We start from the raw sequence: 25,764 nt of genomic DNA, 5'->3' as shown, positions 1-25,764 counted from the left end.
TTCTTTAGTATCACGGTACTATACGGTATAGTACCAAATGTGATTCATTAGCATCGCCGTACTATATGGTATAGTACAGAATATGATTCGTTAGTATCGCGGTACAATACGGTGTAGTACTGAATATGATTCATTAGTATCGCTGTACTATACGGTGTAGTACTGAATATGATTATTTAGTATCGCGGTACTATACGGTGTAGTACTGAATATCATTCATTTGTATCGCGGCACTATACTGTATAGTACCAAATATTATTCATTAGTATCACTCTCTATACGGTATAGTACCGAATATTATTCAGTAGTATCGCGGTACTATACTGTGTAGTACCAAGTATCATTCCTTAGTATTGCTGTACTATACGGTACAGTACCGAATATGATTAGTATCGCGGTACTATACAGTATAGTACAGAACATGATTCATTAGTAACGTGGTACTATACGGTATAGTACTGAATATGATTCATTAGTATCGCGGTACTATACAGTATAGTACCAAATATGATTCATTAGTATCGCCGTACTATACGGTATAGGACAGAATATGATTCGTTAGTATTGCGGTACTATACGGTGTAGTACTGAATATGATTCATTAGTATCGCAACACTATACCGTATAGTACCGAATATGATTCATTATTATTACTGTACTATACGGTACAGTACCGAATATGATTCATTAGTATCGCCTTACTATACGGTACAGTACCGAATGTGATTCATTATTATTACGGTACTATACTTAAAGCGTACAACCCTAGTGTCTACAGTCACACCTGGGTTGTTGTGCTGCATATAGTGATCATGAATTAGACTCTCTTAAGACAAGATAAGGTCATATTCCAAAACAACTAATCTCGCTAATGCGTTTTACTGATATTTGTTTTCTCTTAAGCCTCCCAGTACCTTTTCATTCTCACTCTCTTCCCTCTCTCGCATTATTTTTCCCTGAATGTCCGCAGTTGTCTAAGCTTTTCCACTCTCCACTCTTTTCTCCTGCTCCACAGACTTTTGTGTATCAATTTGTGCCCTCTAATCTCTGCCACAATGCGCTATTGTTTTGCCTTCAAAAGCGAGGGTGGGGGATATAAAAGCGGGAGTAAAAAAAAAGAGGGTGTTATGTAACCGGAGACGCTACATTAAGGGCTCACATCTAAAGACGTTAGCCCAACACGCAGACATCATCACCTACACCTGACCCACAGTTGCAGTAGGCATGCAACTTCCCCCTCTGGCGAAAACAAGTCCCAAGCATACTCTGCAAGTGTATTACTGAGCGTGACGGGGATATATTTATGAAACATATATATTTTTTGCTGATGTAAAATGAGTAGCATGAAATTTGCAGAAGGATCCTTTTTTGCAGTAAGTCTCGTCAGTTCAGAATTGATTGCTCTTGGAAGCTTCTTGTTTTTTATTGTCTGCTTGGAGACCCAAAGTCAGCGGAGAACATTCATAGTGTGCATGCTCACATATATTGGGTATAATAATGGAATTTCCTCTTTTAACGACCAGTGTCGGGAAGGTAATGGATTTGTTGTTTATGTTACATAAGACTTCTACAATGTCTGTGCCACTTTGTGGAGGGAGGGCGTGTGGGCCCACAGTGGAAACATTTTACTGCAGATCCTTTATTTGACGCTTCATCCCTTCAGTCACAATAGAGTAGGGCTGCACAATTATGGCCAAAATCCCCTTCCATCCATTTTCTACCGCTTATTCCCTTTCGGGGTCGCGGGGGGCGCTGGTGCCTATCTCAGCTACAATCGGACGGAAGGCAGGGTGCACCCTGGACAAGTCGCCACCTCATCACAGGGCCAACACAGACAACATTCACACTCACATTCACACACTAGGGCCAATTTAGTGTTGCCAATCAACCTATCCCCAGGTGCAAGTCTTTGGAAGTGGGAGGAAGCCGGAGTACCCGGAGGGAACCCACGCATTCACGGAGAGAACATGCAAACTCCACACAGAAAGATCCCGAGCCTGGATTTGAACCCAAGACTGCAGGAACTTCGTATGGTGAGGCAGACGCACTAAGCCCTCTGCCACCGTGAAACCCTATTGCCAAAATAACATTCACAATAATGATTATCAATATTGAAATTATGATTGTTAATCAAAATTCTTCATTATGTCAGGTCAAAACATAGGGAATGATCAGCCAGATAGATAGATAATAGGGGTGTAACGGTACACAAACATTTCGGTTCGGTACGTACCTCGGTTTAGCGGTCAGGGTTTGGTTCATTTCCGGTACTGTAAGAAAACGACAAAATGTACATTTTTTGGTTATTTATTTACCAAATTTGTAAATAATGGCTTTATCCTTTTAATATTGGGAACACTATAATAATTCTGCCCACGTTAATCAACATTAAACTGCCTCAAGTTGTTGCTTGGATGAAATTGTTGGGATGTCGCATGGCTGCAGTTGTGTGTCCCCGAGTATGCAAGAATCCAGGAGAGTTGAGTGAAGGTAAGAGGAATTTAATACACATACGAAAATAACAAAAACAAACATAAAGCAGTCGTGCAGATAAACATTCTCAACATAATATTATCATCGAGCACTGAGGAGTGCTCGAGTGAAACATAAATAGACACTAGTGTGATTGACAGCAGGTGTGAACCGCTGCCAATCAACGAAAAGAGAAAAACAGTGCTCCGTGAATAAAAACAGGAAATACAACAAAATAAGAGCACTGAACAGGAAGTAAATACAAAAACACGAAAAACTAACAGAAATGAAGTGACACATCGTTACAGAAAAAAAATGATAAAACGTTTCTTCTACATATAAAAAGTGCAACATTAAATAGTTTCAAGTCAACTCATCATGCTTAAAGGCCTACTGAAACCCACTACTACCCACCACGCAGTCTGATAGTTTATATATCAATGATGAAATATTAACATTGCAACACATGCCAGTACGGCCTTTTTAGTTTACTAAATTGCAATTTTAAATTTCCCGGGAGTTTTTTCTTGAAAACATCGCGTAATGATGACGTGTACACGTGACGTCACGGGCTGTTAGGCTATATGAGCGCTGCGGACACACACACCGCTAAAAGTCGTCTACTTTAACAGCATAATTACACAATATTTTGGAGATCTGTGTTGCTGAATATTTTGCAATTTGTTCAATTAATACTGGAGAAGTCAAAGTAGAAAGATGGAGTTGGGAAGCTTTAGCCTTTAGCCACACAAACACACGGTGATTCCTTGTTTAAATTTCGCGGAGGTGAAACTTTACTATGAATCAGAGCGCGGTCAAGCGAACATGGATCCTGACCGAATGTCAACCAGCAGGTTTCGGTGAGAAAATCGTGGTAAAAAGTTGCTTCTTACCGGAGATCAGCTGAGGTTGCGTCGTCCATAAAGCTGCCGTCGACTTCGCTGAGACATTGGCGTCAAGACACCCGTGGACAAACCCCTCCGACTATCAGGTACTGTTAAACTCAATAAAACACTAACAACACAATAGAAAGATAAGGGATTTCCCAGAATTATCCTAGTAAATGTGTCTAAAAACATCTGAATCCGTCCCAATGCACAGGCTTTTTTTTTTAACTCTTTTTTTTTTTTTTTCTAGTCCGTCGCGATCAATATCCTCAAACACGAATCTTTCATCCTCGCTCAAATTAATGGGGAAATTGTCGTTTTCTCGGTCCGAATAGCTCTTTTTGTTGGAGGCTCCCATTAAAAACAACGTGAGGATGTGAGGAGCCATCAACATGTGACGTCATCGTCTGCGACTTCCGGTAAAGGCAGGGCTTTTCTGTTAGCACCAAAAGTTGCGATTTTTATTGTGGATGTTCTCTACTAAATCCTTTCAGCAAAAATATGGCAATATCGCGAAATGATCAAGTATGACACATAGAATGGACCTGCTATCCCCGTTTGAATAAGAAAATCTAATTTCAATAGGCTTTTAATTTATCACAGCATTTGGGAAGCCTGTAGTTGATTTTTTTTATTCATGTAAATGTTATATTTGTATCAACATGTGATAGCAGGGACCCTGCCCTTCAAAGCTTTTCCGTCTGTAAAACACATACACACATACACACACACACACACACACACACTGCAAAATGAGCTAACGTTACGCTTAAAGCAAATTACCCTTCACCTCAAGCCAGAACTGCGAGCGAGCTGAGCTGCAGTTTAAGTTCCTCGAAGGTCAACGGGCTCATAGTGATGTTAGTAGTAGTTGACTGGGAGGTGTGTTATTATCATTTGGGGAGAGTACGCTGCCTTATGCTCACCTGCTAAACACCTGTCTGCTCGACCCTGAAGCATTTACTACATACGCTCTGAATACGCACTGCTGATTGGCTATTACCGCCATATATATATAACCAATCAGATGGTTGTGTGGGTGGGACAATGCTGGGTGCTGAGATAGAGGCAGAAGAAGCAAAGCAGCTTGTTAAGACTTTAGCTTAGAAACTCGTACGGTACACCGCCGTACCGAACCGAAAACCCTGTACCAAAACGGTTCAATACAATTACACGTATTGTTACACCCCTAATAGATAGATAGATGGATAGGTCTTTTATTGTCATTGCACAAGTACAATGAAACTTTGTTTTCACCACAAACCCATTCAAGATTAGTCAAACAAACAGTGTACAAGGTTACAGAACAGTGACTATTAGATACCTTGGAGAGGACCGCATATGTGGACAACCCACATATGCAAATGGACTTTGCTGTTTTATTTTCAATGAAACAATAGATAATACATACTCATATAGTAGTACAGTTGTTATTACTGGGAATATACTTGTTTTAAGGTATTTTGGGGTTCATTGAGGTAAGCTAATTTTACTTGTTTTGGAAAGTCTTGACAAGCCACATTTTCTTGTTCTATTGGCAGATAAATTTACTTAGTTCAAGTAAAATATTCCTCGTTTTTGTATTTTTTTTCCTTTTTTTAACACTGACTTTTTGCAGTGCCGGGAATTAATGGGTCCCATTTTTATAGTCTTTCATATGACTCGGCCAGGGTTTGAGCTCATGACCACCCGATCTCAGGGCGCACACTCTAACACAGGGGTGTCAAACGTACGGCCCGCGGGCCGGATCAGGCCCGTGAACAAGTTTTATCCGGCCCGCGGGAGGAGTTTGCTAAGTATGAAAATGAGCCAAAATTTTTGAATGAAAAAAACTGCTGTTTTTTAAATGTGTCCACTAGATTTCGCAATAGCAATTATTTTTGTATATTTGTAGATTATGCTATGTTAAAAAAAAACAACAACACGTTAGTGTACGAGTTGAGGAAAATGAGCAAACCACATAAATAACGTTCAGTAATTGTATTATCTTTTTAATTTTTTTATCTTGATAGATTGAAAATCAACACCAATGTGCTGACTGATGAACATTATCACATTATTTATTCAGAAGGTATAAATAACGACAAATAAAGGTAGAATACTATTAACCGCAACATGTCAGTGTAAAAAAAAAAACATTATCAATTTGTAGATTTTCAGAATGTGCTTGTTCGATTTTAAAACAAACAAAAAAAAAAAAAATCTGAAGTTGTCTTTATTTTTGAGTTATCGTGCCGTGATTTTACCAGTCCGGCTCACTTGGGGGTAGATTTTTCTTCATGTGGCCTAAAATCTAAAATGAGTTTGACACCCCTGCTCTAACCACTAGGCCACTGAGTTGAAACATTAAAAGACAATGATAATAATAACTAAACAAACAAACAAAAAGCGAGAGCAACAGGGAAGTGCTGTGACTGGACAGACTATGACGGAAACAAAACAAAATGCTGGAACACAGCAAAAACACTTACAAGGAATGTGGAGCAGATGGGGTCAACAAAGTATTTGCATACTTGAGCTCAGCATGGAAAAAATTGTCTAGTGACCAGTGAATAATGTCCTCACAACAAATGTTGTCGAAAGCTCAACTTAGTGCTAATTACTGCTGTGCTGCTGCAGGAAAGGGGAAAAAAGGAAGTGAAAACCACAAAATAAGACAGGAACAAAAACTACACACACATTTAGAAAATTACCAAGAAACTCAAATTAAGGCGTGGTGTGATAAACCGTGACAAACATCACCTTACAAGGCCAACAGTGAGGTCTTAAGAGGCACATAGCATAGAAAATAAACTATTTAAAACAGATCTGTAAAATTTAACAAAATAAAACATGTGGAAATTACACAAAAATGTAACATTTTGTAACATTTTTAAAACTTTTAACAATCTTTGTCATCCATCTAGAACAGGGGTCGGCAACCTTTACCACTCAAAGAGCCATTTTGACCCATTTCACAAAATAAAAAAGACAATGGGTGCCAAAACCATTATCGCGGATATCTGCTGGGGGTCACCAAGATAACAATAATAAGGGCGTGCTATGAAGCCATTGCCTTTGACGCCTTCTACAAAATGTACAAACAGCTTGCCAGTCCAGTATCATGTTGTATGTGGCTTTCGCATATACACGTACAAGATTGCAAGGCATACTGGGTGATACAGGTTACACTGATGGGTGTGATATAATCAACTTTAACACTCTTACTAATATGCGCCACACTTTGAACCCACACCAAACAAGAATGACAAACACATTTCAGGAGAACATCCTCACAGTAACAATTACCCAGAATCACCGTGCATCCATGACTCTTCCAGACTATATTATACACTCCCGCTAGCACCAAACCCCACCCCTCCCTTCCGTGCGTCGGTTAAGGTGGGCGGGGTTGAGGTAGTGGGGGTGTATAATATAATCTAGAAGAGTCATGGATGCTTGGGATTCTTAGTAATTGTTATGTTGCGTCTATAATGTGTTACCTCAATCAATCAATCAATGTTTATTTATATAGCCCCAAATCACAAATGTCTCAAAGGACTGCACAAATCATTACGACTACAACATCCTCGGAAGAACCCACAAAAGGGCAAGGAAAACTCACACCCAGTGGGCAGGGAGAATTCACATCCAGTGGGACGCCAGTGACAATGCTGACTATGAGAAACCTTGGAGAGGACCTCAGATGTGGGCAACCCCCCCCCGAGCGGGTCCAACATGATGCTGTGAAAGTTCAATCCATAGTGGCTCCAACACAGCCGTCAGAGTTCAGTTCAAAGCGGATCCAAGACAGCAGCGAGAGTCCCGTCCACAGGAGACCATCTCAAGCGGAGGCGGATCAGCAGCGTAGAGATGTCCCCAATCGATACAGGCGAGCGGTCCATCCTGGGTCCCGACGAGCGGTCCATCCTGGGTCTCGACTCTGGACAGCCAGTACTTCATCCATGGTCATCGGACCGGAACCCCTCCACAAGGGAGGGGGGGACATAGGAGAAAGAAAAGAAGCGGCAGATCAACTGGTCTAAAAAGGAGGTCTATTTAAAGGCTAGAGTATACAGATGAGTTTTAAGGTGAGACTTAAATGCTTCTGCTGAGGTAGCATCTCGAACTGTTACCGGGAGGGCATTCCAGAGTACTGGAGCCCGAACGGAAAACGCTCTATAGCCCGCAGACTTTTTTTGGGCTCCAGGAATCACTAATAAGTCTACTTATTAGTGATTAGTTTACTGTGAGAATGTTCTCCCGAAATGTGTTTGTCATTCTTGTTTGGTGTGGGTTCACAGTGTGGCGCATATTAGTAAGAGTGTTAAAGTTGTTTATATCACAACCTTCATTGTAACCTGTATAACCCAGTATGCTTTGCAATCTCGTACGTGTGACGATAGAAACAGCGAAATGCATGATTCCGGCCGGCATGCAGATAGCATAGCATAGCATGGCGTGGCATAAAGGCGGGCGTGTTGGCAGTAAATCCATCACGGCACGCCCTCAATATTGTAGTCCGAGTGAAAATCGGAGAATGTTGACCCCGGGTGATGTCCGGGAGAGGCACCGAAATCCGGAATCCCCCCGTAACAATCGGGGGGTCGGCGATTATGCAGCTGAGCCACATCAGAGTGGCCAAAGAGCCGCATGCGGCTCCGGAGCCGCGGGTTACCGACCCCTGGTCTAGAAAATATACCGTGCAAAGGTTTGTTTAGATTTACAAGGTGAAACTAGGCCATACTTAATAAACACATACTTATCTCTGCGTTTAGGCCTCCTGTGCACACACGCATACTTTTGTGTTTAAAAACACAGACTTTTGCAAACGCTGGGCAAAGTGTAGAGTTCCATAACCCTCTGCTCAACTTTTGCGTGTACACGGCACAAACTGAGACTTGTACTGTTCTGATGACGTCACGGTTGTACGTTGTCATTTCCAAAGCTCAACAACACTGCCTTGCTGCCTGTAAACACACTAAGAGGATTTATTGTATGTTTGAACGTAAACATGCCTCTATTTGCACGCAACATTTGAATAAAAAAAAAAAAAAGGGCTTTGCGACCTAGTAGCCAGGGACAATTTGACAGTTAACTGTTTTAGTCAGGATTGCTGTCGGACCTCCAGCTGATGGAACAACAATGACAGGCAAGACTTTTTGCTTTGTGTCATAAGAAAGTTAAAACATTATCTCAGGTTTTTAATCCTTGTTTAGCGACAGATCATGAAGGTAACTTTCGTGTGTTGCTTCCATTTTTGCAGATGGAGCTGGCAGAGTGACTTAAAAAAAAGCAACATAACTTTCCTCCTTGTTAATTTTAAAGAAAGTGCACATTTCATTGCACATGTATATATTGATATATTGATCATTGAAGGCCTACTGAAACCCACTACTACCGACCACGCAGTCTGATAGTTTATATATCAATGATGAAATATTAACATTGCAACACATGCCAATACGGCCTGTTTAGTTTACTAAATTACAATTTTAAATTTCCCGCTGAGTTTCTTGTTGAAAACGTCGCGTAATGATGACTTGTGCGCGTGACGTCATGGACTGTAGAGGAAATATTAGCGCAGCACCATTTTCGGCTAAAAGTCGTCTCTTTTCATCGCGCAATTAAACAGTATTCTGGACATCTGTGTTGCTGAATCTTTTGGAATGTGTTCGATTAATAATGGAGGAGTCAAAGTAGAAAGATGGAGGTGGGAAGCTTTAGCCTTTAGCCACACAAACACACGGTGTTTCCTTGTTTAAAATTACCGGAGGTCTCCTTAGACGCATCCTCGAGACTTAGTGGGCGGCTGAGGGTGGAGTCGGCTCTCTTGGTTGCTTTGTTGGGTCTGCTCCTGTCTCTGGCCACGCTCACCCAACCCGAGCAGACAATGGCGTATAACAGTGGTTCTAAAATGGGGGTACGCGTACCCCTGGGGGTACTTGAAGGTATGCCTAGGGGTACATGAGATTTTTTTTTAAATATTCTAAGAATAGCAACAATTCAAAAATCCTTTATAAATATATTTATTGAATTATACTTCAACAAAATATGAATGTAAGTTCATAAACTGTGAAAATAAATGCAACAATGCAATATTTAGCGTTGACAGCTTGTTTTTTTGTGGACATGTTCCATAAATATTGATGTTAAAGATTTCTTTTTTTGTGAAGAAATGTTTATAATTAAGTTCATGAATCCAGATGGATCTTAGATTGGATAGTACTTTATTTATTCCGTCAGGAGAGTTCCTTCAGGAAAATTAAAATTTTCAGCACAATCTCATTCAAGATCAAACATTACAGGGAGACAGAACAGGATCGCTGACGGGTCTGCTGGCTTCCAGCGCCCCTTACAAAAAAGATGAGATAGGAGGGAAGGGGGATGGGACAAAAAAATAGAAGATTAAAATAAAAATAAATAAAAAATCGGTCTTAGCCTGGGCCCTAGAGAGGGGGTGCAGACTGAGGCCAAGGGAAAAAAACTACTCATAGCCAATAGTACACATCCCTCTTACATGTGTGTAAGAGGGAAACATCAAACATCAAAGAACACAGAGGACATTAAAGACATTAAATCAGCAGATACAACCAGACACTTCTACATACAGCTATGAATAAAAAGTAAAAGAAACATATCCACTGTGGTGGCCTCTGCGGTGTTCCACGCCATCGTCCGCTGGGGCGGAGGGAGAATGGCCAGAGACAGGAGCAGACCCAACAAAGCAACCAAGACAGCCGACTCCACTCTCGGCCAGTGTCCAGTCCGCATGGATGAGCGAGGATATGTCCAAGGTGACGAGGTGTCCGACACCTGCTCACCCACCCAAGACATAGCGAAGCCTCTCCGTCCCAGCGCTCAGTGCTAGCTCCGCAGTCCTGTCCCCTCATCCGCATCTCCTCCAGTCCCTCCAAACCGACTCCGGTGTGGCAGAGACCCTGCAGCTGGTCTCCATGGCCAAAAGGCTCCCGGGAGGCAGATCCAGAAGTCCATAAAAAGCACCACAGAGGTCACGAATGTACCACCCCTTGTCACACAGTCCCAAAGGGTCCCGCACCAAAAGGCTAAGAAGTACAACAACACCTGAAAACAAGAGGGAAACACAAAAGGATGATACAAGAGCACAGAGCTCCTGCCAACAGCAGCCACTACAGCAGCGCCATCTTGGGGGGGAAAAAAAAAAAATCCCGGACCACATCTTTATTTTTGGACTCTTCCTGTTCTGAGTTTTGCACATCCTGTTTTATCTCGTTTCCATGGTTTCTCATTTCTTCCACCTGCTCTGCTTTTTGACGCACACCTGTTGGCAATTGTTTACTTTAGTATTTAAGCCTGCATTCTACCTCAGTTCGTTCTTGGCTCATGGTTTGCGGTAAGCAACAGTCACGGTTATTATTCAGCTTTTCATTAACCTTGCTAAGTCACGTCTTGGCTTCTGTGCGCTCGACACGCGCTTCTGTGGACACTTCGGACTCGATGCTTGCTAACTAGTAGCATTAGCTTTCTGTGCGTAGGCACGCCGTTTCATTTATGTTTTGTACAAGTTTTCGTTTACCCTTTTGTATATTAAAATCAGCTCTTACCTGCTATCTTGCCTGTCTGGTCCCACTGCATCTTGGGGTGAAACCTTCGCGCATCACTATGCGTTCTAAATGTGACAGGATCTCTATTACAATCCCCAAAGAGGGCACTTTAAGTTGATGCTTACTTCTATGTGTATACATCTTTATTTATAATTGAATCACTTGTTTATTTTTCAACAAGTTTTTAGTTATTTTTATACCTTTTTTCCCAAATAGTTCAAGAAAGAAAGGTTTTGCACTGTTATACAATTTAATAAATCAGAAACTGATGACATAGTGCTGTATTTTACTTCTTTATCTCTTTTTTTCAACCAAAAATGCTTTGCTCTGATTACGGGGGTACTTGAATTAAAGAAATGTTCACATGTGGTACATCACTGAAAAAAGGTTAAGAACCACTGGCGTAGAACACAGCAGAGGCCTCCACAGTGTATATGTATTTTTGTTTGCTTGTTTTTTTTGGGTTTTTGGCTTACTTTCGCTGTATGTATAAATGACTGGTTGCATCAGCTATGCTCTTTTAATGTCTTTAATGTCCTTTGTCTTCTTTGATGTTTGATGTTTCTCTCTTACACACATGCCTTTGTGTGCTATGGCTAAGGTTTTTTTCCCCTTGGCCTCAGTCTGGACCCTCCTCTCCGGGGCCCCCTACTTTTCTTTAATATTGCTTTAGAATGTATTTTCTCTTGTTCTGTTTTTACTTTCTGTGGCTTTTTTTTTTAGCCCTCAATGAAGAAAGTGTTTATGTTTATCCTTTCTGTATAAATTGCTTCCATTCGGATCATAGCCACAATTATTGATGCATGAAATTGTGTGGTAGGGATTGTAATGCACAGTGATTTTATGTGTGGATTATTGCTAAGGCCTTTGAAGTACAGCGTTTATTTAAATGAGCTGACCTTTTGAGCACTGTGTGTGTTTCAGTTCCCATTAAGCTGTATGCCTTTATCTCCTGAGCGAATAATGCTTTTTCTTGGCCTAAACTTGCGCTTGCCGGCCTCGCTAAAGGTCGCGGCATCATCAAAATTCCCACGAATCCCCTCAATAGCAAAAAAATAAATCATGAAAAAATGAGCAACCTGTTACCGAGCCTGCCTGCTTGTCGTCACGGCGGCCACCAGCCAATCCTGTGCAGCGGAGGCGCGGCTCGTGCTCGCTGCATGCCTGCTCTCAGCTGTGTGTATCTTCAATGAACAAGCTTGCCTGAGAAAGCGCATGCTTACTTTTTTTACCGGTCTGCCTGACTCGGGGCTGAGCGTAGAACGAGTGCACATCGGGAGTGCCTTTTGGAGAAAAGTGGGGGCTGTTTTCTCCCCGAAGAGGTCAGTCAAGCAGAGGATGATGGAGAGAGCGGCGCAATTTTAAGATCCTCTGAATCTTTCATAGCCCGCCAGAAAGAGTTGGTCCTGGGATGTGCTTTTTTTGTCTGGAGCCACAGAAACATAACCAGAACCAGCTTAACATCCAGACCAGGAGACATTGAATTCTTCTGTCCTCCACGGGGTTAGACGTGACCCCGTTGTGTGTCAACTCATCTTGTGAGCCTCGGATGAACGGACGAGAGGAGTGGGCACGACTGCTGGGTGCTAGAATCCCTAAACCCGTTACGAACAGCGCGGAGGCAGAGCAACACCCGAACTACACAAAAGGTATGTGTGTGTTGGCCTCCTCAGGGGTGTACGACATAGCCTCATTGTTTCCTCTGCAACCTGACTTGTTCTGGATCATCAAGAGGAAGACGAAACCAGCTATGTGTGACTGACTTCGGACAGCCAGTGGCGGAATTCGTAAAAGAGCCTGTCACACCACGCCCGCAGAGATGTCCTCGAACGAGCTGAGCGTCGAGATGGACTCCTGCATTCGGACGTTCAAGGAGCATATGCATCTGGAGCTGGAGCCCCCCAAGATCCCGGGCGTGGTTGGAGGAAAACGGGGCACCACGTCCCCTAAACTTTCCCCGCGGAGCTCCCCGCGGCTCTTCCGCAAGCTGATGGTCAACAAGAGCATCAGGCAGAGGCGGCGCTTCACCGTGGCACACACCTGGTAAGGCTGCCGGGGTTCAAACAAAGTCAAGATGTGAGAAGATTCTTACATTGATGGGGAAAAAACGGAAGTAATTGATGGGAGCCTGGAGCGAGTTGGTGAAAGCACAAAGATAAGACCGGCAAACAACGGGAAGGGAGGGTTACAGCTCGAGGGAGGGAAGTGGAATGCGATAGATCGAAGGAAAAAAGCGTGCCAGCGATTGCTTCATCCGTCACAACATGGCAAATTTAACACTTGTTATCATGAGTGAGGCTAAAATATGACTGCTGTCTGGTGGTTTGTCACTGGGTTAGGAGGTTATGCAACCAAACCAGCGTCACATGCGGGATCTCATGTGTTTGATCTATCATTTCATCTCCCCTCATTTTCTAATTTTACAGAAATGTGCACTTTCGTCATACAGGATTTAGACGGGTATACCCATTTTAAGGATGGGCAACTTAATTTGCGGTCTGGTGCCTCTAGACGGAACTCTATGAATAGAGTGCAAAACAACACAATGCATCCCCACTTTTGTATTGGGTAACACTTTATTAAAGTATGGGGAACACATCCATCCATCCTTTTTACTATCGCTTATCCCGTTCATGGCCACGGGGGGTCGCTGGAGCCTATCTCCGCTGCATTCGGACGGAAGGCGGTGTACACCCTGGACAAGTTGCCACCTCATCGCAGGGCCAACACAGACAACATTCACACTATTCACCTTGAGTTAGTACAAAAATGAGCCGAAATTTTTCAGTGATGTACCCCCTGTGAACATTTTTTAAATTCAAGTACCCCCGTAATCGGAGCAAAGCATTTTTGGTCGAAAAAAAAGTGATAAAGAGGTAAAATACAGCACTATGTCATCAGTTTCTGATTTATTAAATTGTATAACAGTGCAAAATATTGCTCATTTGTGGTGGTCTTTCTTGAACTATTTGGAAAAAAAGATATAAAATAACAAAAACTTGTTGAAAAATAAACAAGTGATTCATCCATCCATCCATTTCCTACCGCTTATTCCCTTTCGGGGTCGCGGGGGGCGCTGGCGCCTATCTCAGCTACAATCGGGCGGAATTATATTTATATAGCGCTTTTCTCTAGTGACTCAAAGCGCTTTTACATAGTGAAACCCAATATCTAAGTTACATTTTTTTTTTTAAACCAGTGTGGGTGGCACTGGGAGCAGGTGGGTAAAGTGTCTTGCCCAAGGACACAACGGCAGTGACTAGGATGGCAGAAGCGGGAATCGAACCTGCAACCCTCAAGTTGCTGGCACGGCCACTCTACCAACCTAGCTATGCCGGTTGGTAGAGTTGCTACACCCTGGACAAGTCGCCATCTCATATACCACCTCAACCAACGCACAGAGGGGGGCGGAGTTTGGTGCCAGGGGTGTATGGACAGTGTAGCCAGGAGTCGTGGATGCATTGCATTGTGGGTAGGTGTTCGGTTGCGTTTGTGGTGTGTTGCAGGGCTTATGTTCTCTAGAAATGTGTTTGGTTAGGGTTCACAGAGTGTGGCACATATTATTAAGAGTGTTGAAGTTGTTTTATATCACAACCATTAGTGTGATCTGTATGGCTGTGGAACAAGATCCCCTGGTTTACACACAGCTAAAGTCTTGAAATGATGGCAGGGGAAGGGTCAGTCGTGACAACACAAAATTGACCCACCGGTAAAAGTAAGCATGCGCTTATTAATTTGGGGAGTGAGTTTTGCCCAGCCGCAATTCAAGGCAGGTGCATATTACAAATAATGGTAATTACAAACATTTCTTCATAAAAAAATAAATCTTTAACATCAATATTTATGGAACATGTGCACAAAAAAATCTATCTGTCAACACTGAATATTGCATTGTTGAATTTCTTTTCACAGTTCAGGAACTTACATTCATATTATGTTGAAGTATAATTCAATAAATATATTTATAAAGGATTTTTGAATTGTTGCTATTTTTAGAATATTAAAAAAAAATCTCACGTACCCCTTGGCATACCTTCAAGCACCCCCAGGGGTACGCGTACCACCATTTGAGAACCACTGCACTATATGTCGCAATAGCAATTCTTTGTAGATTATGCTACTTAAGTAAGAAAAAAAAAATAGTGCACCAGTCGAGGAAAATGAGCAAACTACATAAACAACATTCTGTTAATTTGATTTTGATATTATTTTTGGTTCCACTTTAGTATGGGGAACATATTCATCATTAATTAGTTGCTTATGAGTTCAAACCCCGGCCGAGTCATACCAAAGACTATAAAAATGGGACCAATTACCTCCCTGCTTGGCACTCAGCATCAAGGGGTTGGAATTGGGGGTTAAATCCCCAAAAATCATTCCGGGGCGCGGCCACCGCTGCTGCTCACTGCTCCCCTCACCTCCCAGAGGGTGATCAAGGGTGATGGGTCAAATGCAGAGGATAATTTCGCCACACCTAGTGTGTGTGTGACAATCATTGGTACTTTAACTTAACTTAACATGCAAATTAGTAACATATTAGCTCTTAATTAGTCATTATTAAGTACTTATTAATGCCTTATTCTGCATGGCCTTGTTATACAACCATTAAGCCAATAACTAAGAGTCTTCCATCAATAACCTCAGAATTATTGCTTATTCTTAACCCTAACCCTTATATGTTCCCCTAGTGTCCAAATAACTCTGAATAAGGGCTCTGTTACTTTAATAAGCAACTAATTAATGGTGAATATGTTCCCCATACTAAAGTGTTACCATTTATTGTATAACACATCGAGAAGAGCCAGATGAGGTGGTTCGGGCATCTGGTCAGGATGCCACCCGAACGCCTCCCTAGGGAGGTGTTTAGGGCACGTCCAGCTGGTAGGAGGCCACGGGGAAGACCCAGGACACGTTGGGAAGACTATGTCTCCCGGCTGGCCTGGGAACGCCTCGGGATCCCCCGGGAAGAGCTAGACGAAGTGGCTGGAGAGAGGGAAGTCTGGGCTTCCCTGCTTAGGCTGCTGCCCCCGCGACCCGACCTCGGATAAGCGGAAGATGATGGATGGATGGATGGATGTATAACACTCCAAAACATCAACCTCAGCAAGATGCCCACATCTCGGTTTTATGAATGAATCGCTTTCCAACTTGCTATTTTTGTCCTTTTTCTCCCCCACCCGCCCATCCCCTCACTCCTTTTTATTCCTCTGCACTGACTGGAGTGTTTGCGGGGTTATGCAATGTGCGGATTAGTGGCCTGTAGGGGGGGTAAAAAAAACAACGACTTATTTCGTACTTCCGAGTTTCAAGGTGACTCTTGCTTTTTTTCTCTAAAATGACTACCCCTCTTGTGTTGGAGCATAAGAAGACAGATGTGCTTTGTGTGTAATGAGATTTATGAAGGTGAAGACCATCAAGCAGAGCACTAATCAGCATATGATAAAGTGGGCTTGTCACTGCAAGGAGGAGGGAGGAAGTGTGTGTGTGTTTGTGTGTTAGAGGAAATGAGTTCAGATACGGATCTGTTCCCTGCACCTTTGTGTCTGCAGGCTGTACTGTTTGTGTGATGCAGAAGAGATGTCCAACCGCTGTTTGGGATTTGTCTTCTCGTTTGTCACGGTTGTTTGGTTTCTACCTACGACATCCATATGTATCTATGTACTGTATGTGTGTGAGTTCACATATGCACATTGCCTTTAACACTGCGTTTGGGGTCTAGAAGCTTCCCCTTTAAGTGGGCTTATCGCTTCATCTCTTCCTTTGCAGCCTCTTTCCGAGCTAGGAGATATCTGCGGGGAGTTGGGGATGGACGATACAAAAATTAAATACATGGATCCTATTATGCAGAACTAACTTTAACTCCAGATAACGCCACGTATGGTAGAGCAGTGGTTCTCAACCTTTTTTCAGAGACGTACTCCCTGTGAACATTTTTTTTTAATTCAAGTACCCCCTCCTAACCAGAGCAAAGCATTTTTAGTTGAAGAAAAAGAGATAAAGAAGTAAAATACAGCACTATGTCATCAGTTTCTGATTTATTAAATTGTATAACAGTGCAAAATATTGCTCATTTGTAGTGGTCTTTCTTGAACTATTTGGAAAAAAAGATATACAAATAACTAAAAACTTGTTGAAAAATAAACAAGTGATTCAATTATAAATAAAGATTACTACACATAGAAGTAATCTTCAACTTAAAGTGCCCTCTTTGGGGATTGTAATAGAGATCCATCTGGATTCATGAACTTAATTGTAAAAATTTCTCCACAAAAAAAGAAATCTTTAACATCAATATTTATGGAACATGTCCACAAAAAAATCTAGCTGTCAACACTGAATATTACATTGTTGCATTTCTTTTCACACTTCATGAACTTACATTCATATTTTTCTGAAGTATTATTCAATAAATATATTTATAAAGGATTTTTTAATTGTTGCTATTTTTAGAATCGCATATTTTATTTTTGAAAAATCTCACGTACCCCTTGGCATAACTTCAAGTACCCCCAAGGGGGTACACGTACCCCCATTTGAGAACCACTGAGGTAGAGGTTAACCTGAAAAGTTTTGCGTGAGTCTGCCATATTAAGTCAGATGTGGTAAAAGACACTTGCCTTTTTCCAAACTTGCTCCAAATCTGTTAGGAATTTGAAATTTTAGTGAGGTGTTTTGCCATTACATAATTCAGCAGATATCGCCATACATGGTAGAGGTTTACCTGAAGAGCTTTGCGCGAGTCCGCCATTACAATTCAGTTGTAGTCAATGTGAAGTGTGAATTATATTTATATAGCGCTTTTCTCCAGAGACTTAAAGCACTTTACCAAGTGAAGTCCATCATCTACATCTTTAAAGGCCTACTGAAACCCACTACAACCGACCTTGCAGTCTGATAGTTTATATATCAATGATGAAATCTTAACATTGCAACACATGCCAATACAGCCGGTTTAGTTTACTAAATTGCAATTTTAAATTTCCCGCAAAGTTTCCTGTTGAAAACGTTGTGGAATGATGACGCTTATGTTGACGCATGCTTGTGACGTTATTGGTTGGAGCGGACATTCTATCCCAGCACCGCTCACGGCTAAAAGTCATCTGCTTTAATCGCATAATTACACAGTATTTGGACATCTGTGTTGCTGAATCTTTTGCAATTTGTTCAATTAATAATGGAGACTATAAAGAAGAATGCTGTTGGTGGAAAGCAGTGGATTTGAGCTGCCTTTAGCAACCAAAACACAGGCGGTGTTTCTTTGTTTGTTGTGAAGCTTTAATATGGAACAGAGCGGCCAAGCGAACATGTTTCGGTGAGAAAATTGTGGTATTAAGTTGGCTGCAGGAGCTTGTGTCCTCCTGCAGCAGCTGTCAAAGAGGCAGCTGGGACTTTTTTGGCTCCTCCATGGTTTCCATCAGAGACACTGGCGGTCACCCTACCCCTCCGACTTTCAGGTATGACTATATAATCTCACTAAAACACTAGTAACACAATAATCATATAAGGGATTTTCTAGAATTATCCTAGTAAATGTGTCTAACATCTGAATCACTCCCACTGCCTTTGCCTTTTTTTTCTTCTAGTGCTTCACTTTAACTTTCCTCATCCTCGCTCAAATTAATGGGGAAATCGTTGCTTTCTTGGTCCGAATCGCTCTTGCTGCTGGTGGCTATGATTATAAACAATATGAGGAGCCCTACAACCAGTGACGTCACGCGCACATCGTCTGCTACTTACAGTACAGGCAAGGCGTTTTTATTAGCGACCAAAAGTTGCGAACTTTATCGTCGATGTTCTCTACTAAATCCTTTCAGCAAAAATATGGCAATATCGCGAAATGATCAAGTATGACACATAGAATGGACCTGCTATCCCTGTTTGAATAAGAAAATCGCATTTCAGTAGCCCTTTAAGCTACATTTAAACCAGTGTGGTGTATATATATCAAGTATGTTTTATATATATATATATATATATATATATATATATATATATATATATACACATATATATACACATATATATATATATATATATATATATATATATATATATATATATATATATATATATATATATATATATACACATATATATATATACACATATATATATATATATATATATATATATATATATATATACACATATATATATATATATATATATATATATATATATACACATATATATATATATATATATATATATATATATATATATATATATATATATATATATATATATGTTCTCATAGTCATCATTGTCACCGACGTCCCACTGGGTGTGAGTTTTCCTTGCCCTTATGTGGGCCTACCGAGGATGTCGTAGTGGTTTGTGCAGCCCTTTGAGACACTAGTGATTTAGGGCTATATAAGTAAACATTGATTGATATATATATATATATATATATATATATATATATATATATATATATATATATATATATATATATATATATATATATATATATATATATATATATATATATATATATCCATCCATCCATTTTCTACTGCTTATTCCCTATTGGGGTCGTGGGGGGCGCTGGCGCCTATCTCAGCTACAATCGGGCGGAAGGCAGGGTACACCCTGGACAAGTCGCCACCTCATCGCAGGTCCAACACAGATAGACAGACAACATTCACACTCACATTCACACACTAGGGCCAATTTGGTGTTGCCAATCAACCTATCCCCAGGTGCATGTCTTTGGAGGTGGGAGGAGGCCGGAGTACCCGGAGGGAACCCACGCATTCAAGGGGAGAACATGCAAACTCCACACAGAAAGTTCCAGGACTGCAGGAACTTCGTATTGTGAGGCAGACGCACTAACCCCTCTGCCACCGTGAAGCCTATATATATATATATATATATATATATATATATATAAATATATATTGTGGTACCCTGACTCTCACCAAGACACAAGATTGGTTTTGCAGTAAGCCAAAAGGGCATTTATTTTACAAGTCTTTTTAGGAAGGGCGGGGTGTGGAATAATCAAACTTAAAGTGTCCATTAACAAACATAAATCTCTCCCATCCGGGGCTCTCAATCCTGCACACAGCACACTTCTTTCCATCCATCCATCCATCCATCTTCTTCCGCTTATCCGAGGTCGGGTCGCGGGGGCAACAGCCTAAGCAGGGAAACCCAGACTTCCCTCTCCCCAGCCACTTCGTCTAGCTCTTCCTGGGGGATCCCGAGGCGTTCCCAGGCCAGCCGGGAGACATAGTCTTCCCAACGTGTCCTTGGTCTTCCCCGTGGCCTCCTACCGGTTGGACGTGCCCTAAACACCTCCCTCGGGAGGCGTTCGGGTGGCATCCTGACCAGATGCCTGAACCACCTCATCTGGCTCCTCTCGATGTGGAGGAGCAGCGCCTTTACTTTGAGTTCCTCCCGGATGGCAGAGCTTTTCACCCTATCTCTAAGGGAGAGCCCCGCCACACGGCGGAGGATACACATTTCGCCCGCTTGTACCCGATCTTATCCTTTCGGTCATGACCCAAAGCTCATGACCATAGGTGAGGATGGGAACGAAGATCGACCGGTAAATTGAGAGCTTTGCCTTCCGGCTCAGCTCCTTCTTCACCACAACGGATAGTTACAACGTCCGCATTACTGAAGACGCCGCACCGATCCGCCTGTCGATCTCACGATCCACTCTTCCCCCACTCGTGAACAAGACTCCTAGGTACTTAAACTCCTCCACTTGGGGCAGGGTCTCCTCCCCAACCCGGAGATGGCATTCCACCCTTTTCCGGGCGAGAACCATGGACTCGGACTTGGAGGTGCTGATTCTCATTCCGGTCGCTTCACACTCGGCTGCAAACCGATCCAGTGAGAGCTGAAGATCCCGGTCAGATGAAGCCATCAGGACCACAACATCTGCAAAAAGCAGAGACCTAATCCTGCGGCCACCAAACCGGAACCCCTCAACGCCTTGACTGCGCCTAGAAATTCTGTCAAACTTCTTTCCATGTTGTAGATAATTGCCTATAAACAATAGAAACACAAGTAAACATTTCACCAGTAATGTCTTTAGTGGGGAAATTGTGGTTGTCTCACTTACCGCCTGATGCACCTGCCTTGACATGAGGCAGAGTTAAGAAAGGTTTGTAGCTGGGCTCCACTTGGCTGCACAGCTGGTGGCACTTCAGGCTGATTGAACAGGTAGAGGGGAATGTACCGCCCCCCGATGATGCGGCCAAGGGTGGGGCGTTGTCTTCCATGTTTCACTCTGCCTCTATGCCCTGGCTCCCCTGTAAGGTGCTTACCTGTCAGGTGGTGCTTGAGTGAGACACCACAATATAAATATATATATATATGTATATATATATCCATCCATCCATCCATTTTCTACCGCTTATTCCCTTTTTTTGGGGTCGCGCCTGTGGCGGCATGTTGAAATGATTTCACTGCGCTTGTTGAGGGATGATAGCTCTGGATGATATATAATAAACAGTTTCTCTTTTAAGCATAAGTTGCATCTTTTATTACCACTCTTGTAAGGTGTGCTGGATGCAAGAATTTGCCATGTTATTGAATATTCAACATTATTGTCTTTGAGGTTCCAAATGTGTTTGCTGAGTTCGGTAGAATTCTGCAAAGTCTGGTTTCTAAAGGAGGCGTTGTGATTATTCCATCTTGTTTTGAACGCTCCTTCGGTTAATCCTACGTACGTGTCGGATGTGTTAATGTCCTTGCGTATTACCTTTGCTTGGTAAACGACTGATGTCTGTAAGCACCTTCCGTTGAGAGGGCAATCAGGTTTCTTGCGACAGTTACATTCATTATTGGTTTCAGAGTCGTTTAGTCTGGGGGTAGGCAGTCCTTTTGCAATTGCTTTGTTGTGGTTTGAAATGATTTGTTGCATGTTATTCATACAGCTGTAGCTCAATTTAATGTTGTTCTTGTTGAATATTTTTCTTAGGGTGTTGCCTTTGGGGAAGTGTTTGTCGATCAGAGTGAGGAACTTGTGGCCGATGTTGGTTGAGACGTCTTTGCTGAATGGCGGATTGTACCAGATGATGTTGTTTCGTTCAAATGGTTCAACAACATCCAAGACAAACAACAACACAACTTTATCTCCTTCGACATCGAAGAATTTTACCCTTCCATCACGCAAGACCTACTGACCCAAGCACTAAACTTCGCCTCGGACTACGACTCAATCACAGGCAACGAAAGAAACATCATCATCCACGCAAAGAACTCCATACTCATCCACAACAGTACACCATGGCAAAAAAAGAACAATTCAACATTTGACGTTACTATGGGGAGTTTTGACGGAGCAGAAACGTGCGAACTCGTTGGGAGTTTCCTCCTCTCCCAGCTTGCTAGCCTCAACCTGAACCTTGGTATTTACCGTGATGATGGACTGGCAGTGTGCCGCGCCTCGCCAAGGAGCAGCGAGAACACCAAGAAGCGCATATGCCAAATCTTCAAAGAAAACGGCCTAAGGATCACGATTGAAGCCAACAAGCAAACCGTCAACTTCCTCGACGTCACTTTCAACCTGAGAAATAACAGCTACCAACCATTCACGAAACCCAACACAACACTCCAATACGTGCACCACGACAGCAACCACCCACCCACCACCACGAAAAGAATACCTACCTGAATTAATAAAAGGCTATCGATGCTGTCATCCAGCAAAGCTGAATTCGACCAAGCAACCCCCCCGTACCAGAAAGCACTTGATGAAAGCGGATACAACTTCACCCTCACCTATGAACCCACCCCAGGAAACCAACCAAAAAAGAGCAGAAAACGAAACAACATCATCTGGTACAATCCGCCATTCAGCAAAGACGTCTCAACCAACATCGGCCACAAGTTCCTCACTCTGATCGACAAACACTTCCCCAAAGGCAACACCCTAAGAAAAATATTCAACAAGAACAACATTAAATTGAGCTACAGCTGTATGAATAACATGCAACAAATCATTTCAAACCACAACAAAGCAATTGCAAAAGGACTGCCTACCCCCAGACTAAACGACTCTGAAACCAATAAAGAATGTAACTGTCGCAAGAAACCTGATTGCCCTCTCAACGGGGGGTGCTTACAAGCATCAGTCGTTTACCAAGCAAAGGTAATACGCAAGGACATTAACACATCCGACACGTACGTAGGATTAACCGAAGGAGCGTTCAAAACAAGATGGAATAATCACAACGCCTCCTTTAGAAACCAGACTTTGCAGAATTCTACCGAACTCAGCAAACACATTTGGAACCTCAAAGACAATAATGTTGAATATTCAATAACATGGCAAATTCTTGCATCCAGCACACCTTACAACAGTGGTAATAAAAGATGCAACTTATGCTTAAAAGAGAAACTGTTTATTATATATCATCCAGATCTATCATCCCTCAACAAGCGCAGTGAAATCATTTCAACATGCCGCCACAGGCGGAAACACCTCCTAGGTAACACATGAGCCAATCACCACACCCTACGCCTGCTTGTACCCACCCACTCTGTGCTCTATATAAACCATTGTATGTGAATGCTTCCATTAAAATCTCCTGATGATTGAGGGAACCCCTCATGAAACAGATCTGTAGAGATGAAGTAGTCTTGTGATTTTTTCCCACACCTACATATTGCGCTCTACCACGGTATCGAGCACTATTCTCCGGATAATCCAATCAAGACATATATATATATATATATATATATGTGTGTGTGTGTGTATGTATGTATGGGGTGGCACTGTGAGCAGGTCTTGCCCAAGGACACTATGGCAGTGAATAGAAAGGTGGAAGCGGGGATAGAGCCTGTAACCAAAAGTTGCTGGCGTGATCACTCTAGCAACTGAGCCATGCTGTCCCAATAAGTTCCTTCTTTTTCCTCAATCCGCTTGTTGTGTGGCAGACTGGCTTGTACATGCACATGCATGCTAAAATCCTCTGCTGTCGCCATTTCTAACAAACAGTAACGTATACAGTAGGGTTGTACGGTTTACCGGTATTAGTACAGTACCGCAGTACTATTGGATCATGTTCGGTACTATACCGCTTCTGAAAAGTACAGTCGTATCACTGCTGGTTTATGAGCATGTTCGGCAGCGCACAATCATGAAATACTTACAAACACAGTGTGTAGACAGAAATGGGAGAACGAACACATTTTGGCTTAAAAACTAAAGATGAAGGTGAAGTTATAACACTGAAACGCCGACTGGAAGAGGTGTTTGGAACAGTGCCAAAACTGTTGCAAATGAAAGCACACTCTGCGTGCGCACAGTGTTATTCTAGACTCACAATGTGTCTTTTTCTTTCTTTACATGCGTAATGTTCCACCTTACATTAAAGGACTTAAAGGACTCCAAGGTCATTAAAGGACCCCAAGAACATCACAGGACCTCACAAAAGGCCCTCTCCATCCGAGAGGAGGATATACGCCGGCAGTTCTTGAAGCTGAACACATGGAAGGCCCCCACGCCTGATGGTGTCTCCCCCTCCACCTTGAGACACTGATCAGCTGGCTCCTGTCTTCACTGACATTTTTAACACCTCTCTGGAGCTATGCGGCGTGCCGTCCTGTTTCAAGACCTCCACCATCGTCCCTGTCCCCACGAAAGCTCGGATCACAGGACTTAATGACTACAGGCCGGTGGCGCTGACGTCTGTGGTCATGAAGTCCTTTGAGTGCTTGGTCCTGCCCAACCTCAAGGACATCACCGCCCCCCTCCTGGACCCACTGCAGTTGGCCTGCAGAGCGAACAGGTCTGTGGATGATGCAGTGAACCTGGCCCTCCACTTCATCCTGGAGCATCTGGACTCCCCAGGAACCTACGCGAGGATCCTGTTTGTGGACTTCAGCTCTGCCTTCAACACCATCCTCCCTGGACTGCTACGAGACAAGCTCTACCGGCTCAGCGTGCCCGATTCCCTCTGCAGGTGGATCAATGACTTCCTGACGGGCAGAAGACAGCACGTGCGGCTGGAGAAGATTGTCTCGGACAGTCGAACCACGAACACTGGTACTCCTTAGGGGTGTGTACTTACCCCCTGGTTCTTCTCCCTTTACACAAACTGCTGCACCTCCAGTCCCCAGTCGGTGAAGCTGCTCAGGTTTGCGGACGACACTACCCTCATCGGGCTCCTCTCGGATGGCGACGAGTCTGCCTACAGGAGAGAGGCGGACCGGCTGGCGTCCTGGTGCAGCCTCAACAACCTGGAGCTGAACGCCCAGAAAACAGTGGAGATGATCATGGACTTCAGGAAAGTCACAGCCCCACCATCCCCCCTCACCCTGATTGACTCTCCCAACCCCGTCTCCATTGTAGACTCCATCCGTTGCCTGGGCACCACCATCACCCAGGACCTCAAGTAGGAGCCTACCATCAGCTCCCTCATCAAGAAGGCCCAGCAGAGGATGTACTTCCTTCGGCAGCTGAAAAAATGAAAGTGCCGAATGAGATGCTGGTGCAGTTCTCCTCAGCTATCATCGAGTCCATCCTCACCTCCTCCATCACCGTGTGGTTCCCCGGTGCCACAGTCCGGGACAAGCATCGATTGCAGCTCATCGTACGTGCTGCTGAGAAGGTGATTGGCTACAAACTCCCAACCTTCCAGGACCAGGAGACGTGTGGGTCGAATCCCAGCTGACTCTTCTCACCCTGGACACAAAATAGAGGAGACTACGGTCCATCCAGACCCAAACCTCCCGCCATCTAAACAGTTTTTTCCCCTCGGCCATCAGACATGTGAACAATAACAGGATCTGCTAGCTCAGTTACAGCTCATGTTATTCTATTCTGTGTTATATGTCTTTTTTTTGCACGATTGCGCCAGGTAAAGTTCCTAGTTTGA

The 25,764-nt window shown here is 43.0% G+C and overlaps 1 protein-coding gene across 3 annotated transcripts in view; it reads left to right on the top strand.

The window, feature by feature from the left end:
- Positions 1 to 25,764, top strand: part of pde4ba (phosphodiesterase 4B, cAMP-specific a) — a 530,844-nt gene that overhangs the window by 110,983 nt on the left and 394,097 nt on the right. The window contains exons 1-2 of one of the 3 annotated variants that reach the window (XM_061883739.1): positions 12,199 to 12,573; positions 12,657 to 12,967. The exons of 1 other annotated variant lie outside the window; for it this stretch is intronic. In XM_061883739.1, coding sequence (XP_061739723.1) covers positions 12,744 to 12,967 — 224 coding nt within the window. In that variant the 5' untranslated portion in view covers positions 12,199 to 12,573; positions 12,657 to 12,743. Of the gene's footprint in view, positions 1 to 12,198; positions 12,968 to 25,764 lie in introns of those variants that run through there. One more of the 3 variants, XM_061883738.1, reaches the window with a different exon arrangement.

Source organism: Nerophis ophidion, linkage group LG22 (assembly GCF_033978795.1).
Source record: "Nerophis ophidion isolate RoL-2023_Sa linkage group LG22, RoL_Noph_v1.0, whole genome shotgun sequence".
In the NCBI taxonomy this organism is placed as follows: domain Eukaryota; kingdom Metazoa; phylum Chordata; class Actinopteri; order Syngnathiformes; family Syngnathidae; genus Nerophis; species Nerophis ophidion.
Note: the sequence above shows the minus strand (reverse complement) of the source record. Positions and strands in the feature narration are given on the sequence as shown.